General features: G+C 34.1%; 2 protein-coding genes across 8 annotated transcripts in view; one reads left to right on the top strand and one right to left on the bottom strand.

Annotated features, from left to right (window-relative positions):
- Positions 1-304: 304 nt before the first annotated feature.
- Positions 305-2,483, top strand: LOC105252458. 2 transcript variants are annotated; one of them, XM_025414096.1, is made up of 3 exons: positions 305-516; positions 627-985; positions 1,340-2,483. In XM_025414096.1, exons 2-3 carry the CDS (start codon positions 649-651, stop codon positions 2,317-2,319), a joined length of 1,317 nt encoding a protein of 438 aa, XP_025269881.1. In that variant the 5' UTR covers positions 305-516; positions 627-648; the 3' UTR covers positions 2,320-2,483. The 2 variants fall into 2 exon arrangements, with proteins under 2 accessions (XP_025269881.1, XP_019883465.1); XM_020027906.2 differs by having other exon boundaries at positions 627-2,483.
- Positions 2,484-5,235: 2,752 nt separating this feature from the next.
- The window catches only part of LOC105252457 (talin-1), a 44,154-nt gene continuing 39,392 nt past the window's right edge, over positions 5,236-9,997 (bottom strand). For 4 of the 6 annotated variants that reach the window (XM_011259816.3, XM_011259817.3, XM_011259814.3 and 1 more), the window contains 2 exons: positions 9,227-9,865; positions 5,236-8,911 (listed from right to left, as the gene is read on the bottom strand). In XM_011259816.3, coding sequence (XP_011258118.2) covers positions 7,328-8,911; positions 9,227-9,865 — 2,223 coding nt within the window. In that variant the 3' untranslated portion in view covers positions 5,236-7,327. The remainder of the gene's footprint in view (positions 8,912-9,226; positions 9,866-9,997) is intronic. The other 2 variants (XM_011259815.3, XM_025414092.1) reach the window with 2 other exon arrangements.

Genomic DNA, 9,997 nt, shown 5'->3' with positions numbered 1-9,997 from the left:
TCGACGTTTTGTCTCGTATATTATAATGATCGCACGATATAACAATGCAATAATGAAAGGAATAATGCTACGATAGAATATGCACTTATAACGTGCAGCTCAAGATCCATATTTTGCTTCTTGATATTGCTTATTGAATTTTTTATTAATTACAGGCACTTTATTGAAAACATCAAAACACAATCTGATCAGGCATAAAAATATGAATATTTGTTTTTTCCTTTATCACACATCATTATTTAGTGCTAGATGTATCGCTATTATGTACGATATTAACCGTATATCATATACAAATGTCATTTTTCATCCTATCATTTTTAACGGTTTTGAATAATCAAAATTTAACGGTACTAAGTAAGACCGTTTCCCCACCTATAAAAAAATTGTTGTATCGAAGAAATAAAAGCTAAGGGGTTGGTTACCTACATTAGTTTCTCTCTAAACAGCAAGCCAGAAAGATCTTTCAAGGACAAGGAAAAAACCTCTCCGTCTATTTTATGTATACTTTTTATAAAAGTAAGTAAATCTTCATTTTTCTTTTTTAAGAATTTATTTTTGTGCAATATTTTTAAACATATTTTGTTTAATTTGTGTAAAAAAATTGGATATTTTTCTCTGTGAATTAGATTTGTAGATAGAGCTGAAAGTATGACGCAACGCTCCGCAGAAGAGATATCTCAATTCTTAGAAGCCCAAGACCATTACTTTGGAGGAGAAAATAGCGAAGGCGATGAAGATTTTGTCGAAGATGATTCTGATGACAACGAAGACGTCTTCAAATATCATAAAAACAATCTGTACCAAGATATCGAATCACACTACGGGGTACTAGTGGATTCTGACAATGTGACAAATGATAATGTGGAGAAACAAGCGAATATATATCCTGAATATATATACAGACATAAATGGTATCTTGCTCCACCGGAAACGCGAGAACGTCAATGGGACATAATGCTGCATTCCGTCTCCGTCATATCACCAGGTGCGAAAAATCAAGCAATTCATGCGAAATTGCCACTAGAGGTATGGTCGTTACTTTTTTCTGACGAGTTACTCGAAATCGTGTTGAAATATACTAATCAAGAAATAGAAAGATATAGAAAAACAGAAAATTGCGCGAATGCAACATTTATCGATAATTTGAACATGACGGAGTTGAAAGCGTTTATCGGCTTATTGTATTTTAACGGTATGGAAAAGAAAATTGATATTACGATCGAAGAATTATGGTCGGCAGACTTCGAATCTGCGCTTTACAGAACGACTATGTCTCGTCAGCGTTTTGAATTTATTGCGGCTCGCTTGCGTTTCGCTGATAAATTTACCCGTGTTATAGGAAGAAGAGACTTACTAGAGCCCGTTCGCGATATTTGGAATATATTCATAAAAAATTGTAGAGAGAATTATACACCATCAGAATTTTTAACGCTTGATGACCAATTCTTAAAATTCGAAGGTAAATTTGGGGCTAAAGTTTATATGAAAAATAATCCTGAACGCTGCGGCATAAAAATCACTTCTTTGAATGATGCAAAAACGTTTTATATGTATAACGCGATTCCATATCCAGGAAGAACTGAGGAAATGCTTTTTACAAGTAGAAACAGAGAAACTTTTCCAAATTATTGCGTACGAACTTTATGCGAATCAATTTCTCATACGACCAGAAATGTGACATGCAACAATTCTTATATTAATTCTGTTGAAGTCTTTAGTGAAACGTTAAGAAATTACCAATTGACTATGGTTGGTATTCTAGAGAAACGCAAAACACACATTCCAGAATCTTTCGATTGTTGGACATCAGCAGGCGCGGTTCGATGTGCCTACGACGACACGAACGTTTTATTATCATACTGTTCAGAAAAACATATTTATTCAAAAAAAGTTAGCTTATTTTTATCTTCTTATCATAAAAACGGTGCAACTAAGAATAAAGAATCGGATAAACCAGAAATCATTGATTTTTATAATAAGACTAAAGACAGTACTAATATTTTTGAACAACTTTGTACCTCTTATACTTGCGCGAGAAAAACAAATCGATGGTCCCTGCGATTTTTTTTAGGAATGCTAGATCAAGCTGCGGTCAATAGCTGTATTTTATACAATTTCAATCCCGAACATAAAATGCGAAATCAGAGAATATTTTTGAAAGATCTTGCGATATCTCTGATCGTACCGTATCTGCGTGAAAGATTCGAGCAACATGATATTCATAAAGCTATTAAATGGAGTATCATACAAATACTGATGAAAGTAAAAGCCAAACAAGATAAAGAAAACAGTGAAAATAAGTTCGACAAAATAAAGTAACATTTTCTTTTCAACCAGGAATGAGAAAAACACATTTTTATTCCACGCTTTGTAAAAAACCTATATGCGACGCTCATCTGGTATTATCTATATGCTCCTTTTAATGTATAGTATTATATAGTATAGTTTTCTTTTTATATTTATATTTGCAAATATTTTTTAAATGTAAACAACCAATATTTATAAAAATTTCATGTAAAAAAATTTTTGATATAAATTGAAAGCATTTTTCATTTGACAATCGATATTTGAAAAATTATGACTTTTCATATCTTGAATTTAAATATTTAATTTTAATTAATCAATTAAAATGGCAACTTAATTAATTAACATGACCATTTTTGTTATTTAGAGTCTCAATTTTCATGTCGAAAAAGTTTTGGTTTCAATTATGTATATAGAACAATAAAAATACATTGCAATAAAAACACATTGAAGCAAATTATTTATTTTAGCCTTTATTTAGAAGGATCAAAAAAAGCATAAATTGTTTCAGATTTGTTTGAATACTTTTATCTTTTGAAAAACACATTAAACAAAAATAACTTCTCTAATCAATTATAAATAATACCAATACGAATTGTATATGGATTAAGATTATACATATGTTAAATTAATTAAAAAATTTTCAAGGAAATTAACATATGCAATCCCAACTAACATTATTTAAATCAGAAACAGATTACAAATTATTTACAATAAAATTAAAGACAACTAAGCTACTATTTTATTTTAGAAAAACGTAATTTATTTCAGCCTTATTCATGAACTCGCTGGAATTAAATAATGTACAATATTGTAGAATTTTCCTTATTTTATACTCTTATTTTAATAGCACATTCAGAAAATAAAATTGCAATTTATTGCGTTGTTTTTCACTTTAAAATTATGTGGCAAATATGTAAGTAAAAAAAACAATGCTCTTCTGAAAGAATATTATTTTATAAATATTCATAAAACTAATTATAATACAAAGCATTTTATTATATGAAATTCGACAGTATTAACGAATTTAACGTATCTACAAATTTATGCAAATTATTTCTTTTTATTATATTGTAATTTTAAATATCAAAGTTTCTTATTTTTATTATTGACATGTTTAATCCCGCATTAATCTTTATTCTTACGAGATCAATCGCACATCTTCTTGTATCAGAATTATGTATATGTTTACTTCTTTATATATCTTTCTATCGAGTAAAAAGAATTCAACAAACTCCAATAAACATGCAAATAATTGTGAAACAATATGCATAAATTCATCTCTTTGTGTCTTTTTATCTAATAAAAACATCGTAAATTAATCCAATAATTAACTATCGTTGTCGTAAAAATTTCGATCAATTTATTAATAAACTGTTTTTCTAAGTAATTAATATGCAGATCAAAAGATATCTTTGAAAAATTTAAAAAAAATAACAAACAACAAATGTTAGAAATTCTTTATTGATTACGTCTGTATGTATATATGTATATATATGTGAGTATAAACATTTAGATTCAATAATATAATGGCGTAAAAAGATTAATAATACAAACCATAATAATGATAATATCTTTCGTAACATGTAATCAAGATTGATAATAGATAAAAGAGCGATTTAAAAATGTCAACATAATGTCGTATCTTGTAACATTCCGTAAAAAATCTGCGTAATATTTATATATAATTCAAGAAATTTACAAAAATTTGTTTAAAATAATTAACGCATACGTAAATATGTATATTTAGAAGTATCCGATTTAATAAAATTTGTTGTGATAACTTTTACACAAAGGATGTAAAATTTTTGCGGCGATATAATCCTAAAGCTAATAAATTTATAAATTTCCAATCATGAATCACACTAAAGAAAATATTAGCGTTTTTAAATATATTTTTTGACTGATTTTACTTTGAACCTGTTCGATGATAATTATATCAAACACATCCTGTTCAACAATAATTGATTAAATCGAGTACATCATTTACTGAACGATTAGCAGTAATACAATTAGAAACAGAGGCGAACGGAAATTAAAATGAGAAAACGGATAATTTTCAGAAACGTGCAAAAAACTATTTTTTTTTTAAAGAGACGGGTCTTTCCGAGAGTTTCGTTATTAATTTTATGTAAGAATATCTGCACTTTGCTGATAGTAGACACTTTGAAGACACTAGAAAACGCCGATATTAGGATTGAGCCAGTATTAGAACCAGATATTTCGCGTGCAGATACAGCCTCTATATATACTATGTATAAAAATATCTCTACATAGTCAATTATAAACTGTTAAAACGTAAAATATACGAAAAACATTATTTTAATCGCAAAAATCATTACTTTATCTTGTATATGTGTGAACATTTCGCATATAACATATATAATATATAATCTATGTATACATCATTATACAAGGTGAATCAAAATTCGCGGATGCGGAATGTACAGCATGATTGTTCGTAAACAGACATCTTTTTCCTCTAGCGTCTGAACATTACTTTTTAAGAATGTTTTATATTTATTTTCAAAATATTGAGAATTTAATGAAAATTGTACAGAATGTCTTTACATATGTTTAGAATCTTCAGTACAATTTTTAAATCGATTTACTAAAGCATTTACAACTTATAACGATTTTAATTTGCACCGAATTAACATGTGATCTTATGGGAAACGTATAACCATGTCGATTCAAGTGAGAAAAACACATGGAAATAATATTCAGAATTTGTTTAAAATTTGCAAAAGTTTAGATACAGAGGAAATATTTGATCAAATAATATTAATTGGTTAAAAAGATATTAAATATATTTCAATGAAATTAGCTATATATCTGATATAAGGGAAAATTCTCTGCCAAAAGTTAATCATTTCGATTAACAAAATTCGGAATATTTCAGTAAAAACACAATAAATATTAAAAAATACATCTCTGCACTATAGCTAAGATCAAATTATAATATTCCACGCAATTTTTTATACTGAAAATACATCAAAAGTGGATATATTCGTCAATATTGATTTTCAGCTACTTTTTGCTGAGATTGTACATACAAAGCATCCTTAAATGAGAGCAACTAACCGAAGAAACGCTTTAGATTACGCTTGAATCATGAGCGGCATGCATACGATATATGTGGTATTTGAGCATGTATGCTATTTTATTAATTCGCTAAAAGTTTTACAAGAATTATGCATGATATTTAGATTTCTAGTAAAATAGCGTCAAATACACGCTTAAATACCACATATGCCGTGTGTGCCCTAATTCAAGCGTAATCTAAAGCGTTTATTCGTTAATTTAAATGTAAAAGTAATGTTCAGCAATTTTTCCAGAGAAAAAAGTTGTTCGTTTTGATATAAACAATTATGCGTGCATTTCGCATCTGCGAATTTTGATTCACCCTATATAATTCACATTATCGTTCAGTACATTCATAATATATCATGGCACATTCCTTCAGATACAAAAATCCGCACAAACCGATCGCGTTATTAATATTCGATTTCTTTGCGCGTCTCTAATCTCACAATTTTCGCCTAAATCCGACAATTATCCAATAAAAAGATTGATGATTCTTCCATATTTCGCTTTATAATACAATGACAATGTAGACGCAGAACTGACAAGACTAATTAACAGAATGTCAAGTGTTTCGCTATTATTGAAATATCGGTTTGTGCGAATTTAAAAACAAACTCGCAATTGATGTTCTTAAAAGGTACACAACGATAGAAAAAAAAAAGAAAACGCACACGCGTATCGCTTTGGAAGAAGAGCTTTGATGTCAGCCATTTGCTCTCGGTATATCTATGTCCCATTATAAACATATTAATAAAGCATTCGATTTTTTGGTAATATTAGAAACCTCCTATAGGATCGTTACGTTAAGAAAGGAAGCGGCAGCTCATTGAACTTATTATTAGGCACTTTTCTTGTTGGAACCTTTAGCTTTAGACATCGCAGAGATTTCCCGACTTTCGTATATACTACGAATATTTATATAATAATAACATTTGTCTATTCGCAAAAAAGGAGACTAACAATTGCACTAATCGATCACTCACGGAAGTCTAATTAGACTCGCGCGAATATGAGCTTTATTATGTTAATAAATTCATCGAAAACGAGCCACCGCCTACAGGCACGTAGATCGCACACTAGAAGAAACTGTAATAAGAGTCGGATTGAAATAGATAGAAAAAAAGTGTTGCGACAACAGTAGATATTCGGAATAAATAGAGACGCCAGAATGGAAAGGGGAAAAAAAGGGTTAATCGAGAAAGCGGAAAGTGTTAATAGTAGCAGTGCTTCGCCGGGCCGATATTGGCGCCGCGCGGCATCGAAAAAATTAATAAAATTAAAATGATATGTTGCTTCTCTTGTTAATTCGTGGTTTTCTTAACCCGTAAATGAGTAAACATAAAATTAAAGTCTACATTAAACCAAGCGTGATTATCATATGTTTAAATATCTTCGAGAAGTATGGTAAGCGAAAAAAATCTTACTGCGCGAATACAGAGGCGAACAGCTAATTATTCTCGTATATTTCCGAAATATGTAATATTACGTGCAATCTCAATATTCGTCATCGTAAAATCATTGTTTGTATACAGCTATCGTAGTTTGTAAGGCTACAGATCGAAAGCACGACTGTTATATTTATCTAAGGGCACTTTCTATATTCATTTCTACGTATAAATAATTTGTCGTTTCTCTTCGTTTTTTGCATCGAAACGATAAATTGTATGTACGCACAATATCAGCAAGATTGAACATTATTCCTGTGAAATACATCAAATATCACTGTCGAATTTTTCTCATTCTGATATCGGTAAAAAAGCTGGATATACTATTGATTTTAATTGACAGACTATTTTGTTAAAACAAATTTGCGCTATATCTTATCACGTTTCTATAGTGCATTCTTTTAAGCCATACGAATTAGACGGGTCATTTTTCTTAAAATTATTTCTAGACGATTACCACGCGAGCGGACTTCGTCTTATTATTTTCGATTTCACTGCTTATCCTCATAACGGAAGGTCTTCGTGTTGGATTCTTGCCGACTCGACATCGTCATAGTGACGGTTTTCTTCTCCGTGACTTTGTGCATCGATTGCTTTATCGTGCGTTCTTCGACGGAATCATTGTCGAAACTTTTGAACGTTGATAGATCGTTGCCAGATGTTTTATACTCTTTGATCTCTTCTGCAGCCTCATAGTTGGAGCTGCTGCTCTTGCCAGGCGTAGATGTGTACGTCTTCGTTGTGATAGTTTCGATTCTCCCGCCAGGGATGACCTTGCTTTCAATATTCTTGAAGGTTTGATGCTGCGGAACACTGCTACCGAATCGCTGAGTGTCCACTTGCTTCTCGGAACGGAACGTACTCATCGGGCTAATGCTAGAAAACCGATCGATCGGATATTTCTGCTGATCTTGCAAAGACTTTGGATCACTGGGAGTTTGCTCTTGAATCATTTTGGGGATGGTCGAAGGAGGTTTCGGCGAATACGAGATGTGTTGAGGCGGCGGTGGCGGCACATACGAAGCGATCCCGTCTGCGTGTCTCTTTTCGGCGATGTAACTTTCCTGATTGATCCTCCGTTCGATCGAACTATACTGACCGGGAGAATTGTCTGTTATAATCTTCCTTTCAGTAACGACGTACGGACTCCTCTCTTGATGACTGTCGATAGTATACTTTCTGTCCAAGGATCCGTACTGATTATCCATGATGGATCGGTGATATTGACTGTCCTTCATCTTCCTCTCGAGCGTGCTTTGTGTCGAATGTACCTTCTCTGGGCTGATCAGATTCTGCCGATCACCGAATTGATGACTAATGTGTTGCGTGGTAGATTGAAGCTGGTCTAAAGTGTGATTCATCGTTTGAATAGGCGAGGGTGTAGTTTGCGGTTCATATGCCCTTGTCTCATATCGGGTGGTATAGCTTTGATAGCCGCTCTGCTCTGCCGCTATGTCACCGTCACCATCGGTCAGATCCGACCGGTTCTTATATTTGGCTAGACGAATAGCGGTAAGTCTGCCTCGTGCTTCCTCCAGCTCGCGCTCAATTCGTAACACCTCCGAGCGTGCGTCGATCTCTTGCGCGATACCGCCCACCATACGGCGGTTCAGGACCAACGATCTGTCCTCCTCCTGCTGAATAGCCTGTTGCGCAGCACGAACGAGATTATCGGTAGCACGTTTCACGGCGTTTCCGGCCGCCTGTAGGCGCTTCGTGCTCTCGCTGTCAGGGTCGGCTTTGACCTTGCAAGCGACCAACAGTTGCGCCGTGCTGCTGGCAACCTGCTTAGCGCTGGAGATCAACTTCTCTTCGGAACTTACGCCTTGAACGAGAGCGTTCGCGGATTCCACGAGACTATGAGTAGCAGCTGCCACCATTCGAGCAGCCGAAATGAGACCTTCGGACCACTGACCATCGTCGGAGCTGGTCAACGGCGTACGTGACACTTTGCCAGTCGCGATGAGCTCCCGTTGAGCGGCACTAGCAGCTTTTATTAAAGCTGAAGTCGCAGCAGCAATCGATTTGGCGGCTTCCAGAATCATCTCATCAAAATTCATGTCTTCGTTAGTTTCCTATAAAAAATAAGAGAATGTACGCATTAAAAAATGAAATGCAATTTAATAATCTTTCTGGGGATATTTTAATATTTTTGAAAAATAATTTTTATTAATTCGAATAATTAATAATATTGTGGAATTTTTAATTAACTTACCCGCTGCGAAAGTTGACTTCCCCGATCGCCGTAATAATATGTTCGATTCTCGGTCGATCATTCACAACGACCAAGAAAATCAAACATATCTCGCGGAAACCGGAACGATGTTTATTCGTACCTGTTGCATTACGAATAATCATTACGAATAATCATGTAATAATTGAAAATTCACCTGAATGCTTCTCCTCGGTCTCAGACTAGCCAATTTCTTGGCGGCTGCGTCAATACTGGCGGCCGCACCGAGCAATTCGTTCTCTGCAATCACCGTAGGGTCGTCAGGATCGACCCAGTCGTTGCCTTTCAATAGCTCCGCCACTGCCACCAGCTCCGTCACACTCTGTGCAATCTTGCGAGAAATTGCTGGTAAAGTATGTTTGGCGTCGCCCGATCTGGATGATATTTGCAGAATAGCTTGAAGTAATTCCCGATAATTGATAGCGACATCATGACCCGCTTGAAGAGTACGATCGCGCAACTCGGCGGTTTCGGCACAATTGTAGGCTGCACTCTTGCAGATCGTCAACATATCACTGATAGACTTTCTTCCCATGTTGGCGGCAGCAATTATGTCGTCCTGCTTGCAGCTGTTTCCAGCGGAGACCGCTTTCGCCGTCGATAGAGTGATGCTCTTCGTACAGCGTACAAGATCCTCTGGGGTCACGTTACTCTTCTGAATTTCTGAGCTGCTGAGTGCTCGAATCTCCTGTGCTATAGCCTCGATCGTAGATTCCAATGCTCTGGTACCACGCGTGTGCTCATCCTCCACGGCTTTAACTGTCTTCAGCAACGACGTCACGTTGGTCACCATTACCTGAAGAAGATTAGAACATAGTATAAGTATGTTAATTATATACAAATCGTTTCTACACTTGTAACATTGATATCTAGAGAAACAGAATAGAATTAGTAGTATTATGTTTTTAGTGATGATCTTAAAATAATG

The sequence above is a fragment of the Camponotus floridanus genome, unplaced genomic scaffold (genome assembly GCF_003227725.1).
Source record: "Camponotus floridanus strain SB8 unplaced genomic scaffold, Cflo_v7.5 scaffold76, whole genome shotgun sequence".
Taxonomy (NCBI): Eukaryota; Metazoa; Arthropoda; class Insecta; order Hymenoptera; family Formicidae; genus Camponotus; species Camponotus floridanus.
Note: the sequence above shows the minus strand (reverse complement) of the source record. Positions and strands in the feature narration are given on the sequence as shown.

Coding starts and splice junctions, on each gene's coding strand:
- LOC105252458 (XM_020027906.2), top strand. CDS start 649: ATGACGCAACGCTCCGCAGAAGAGATATCTCAATTCTTAGAAGCCCAA.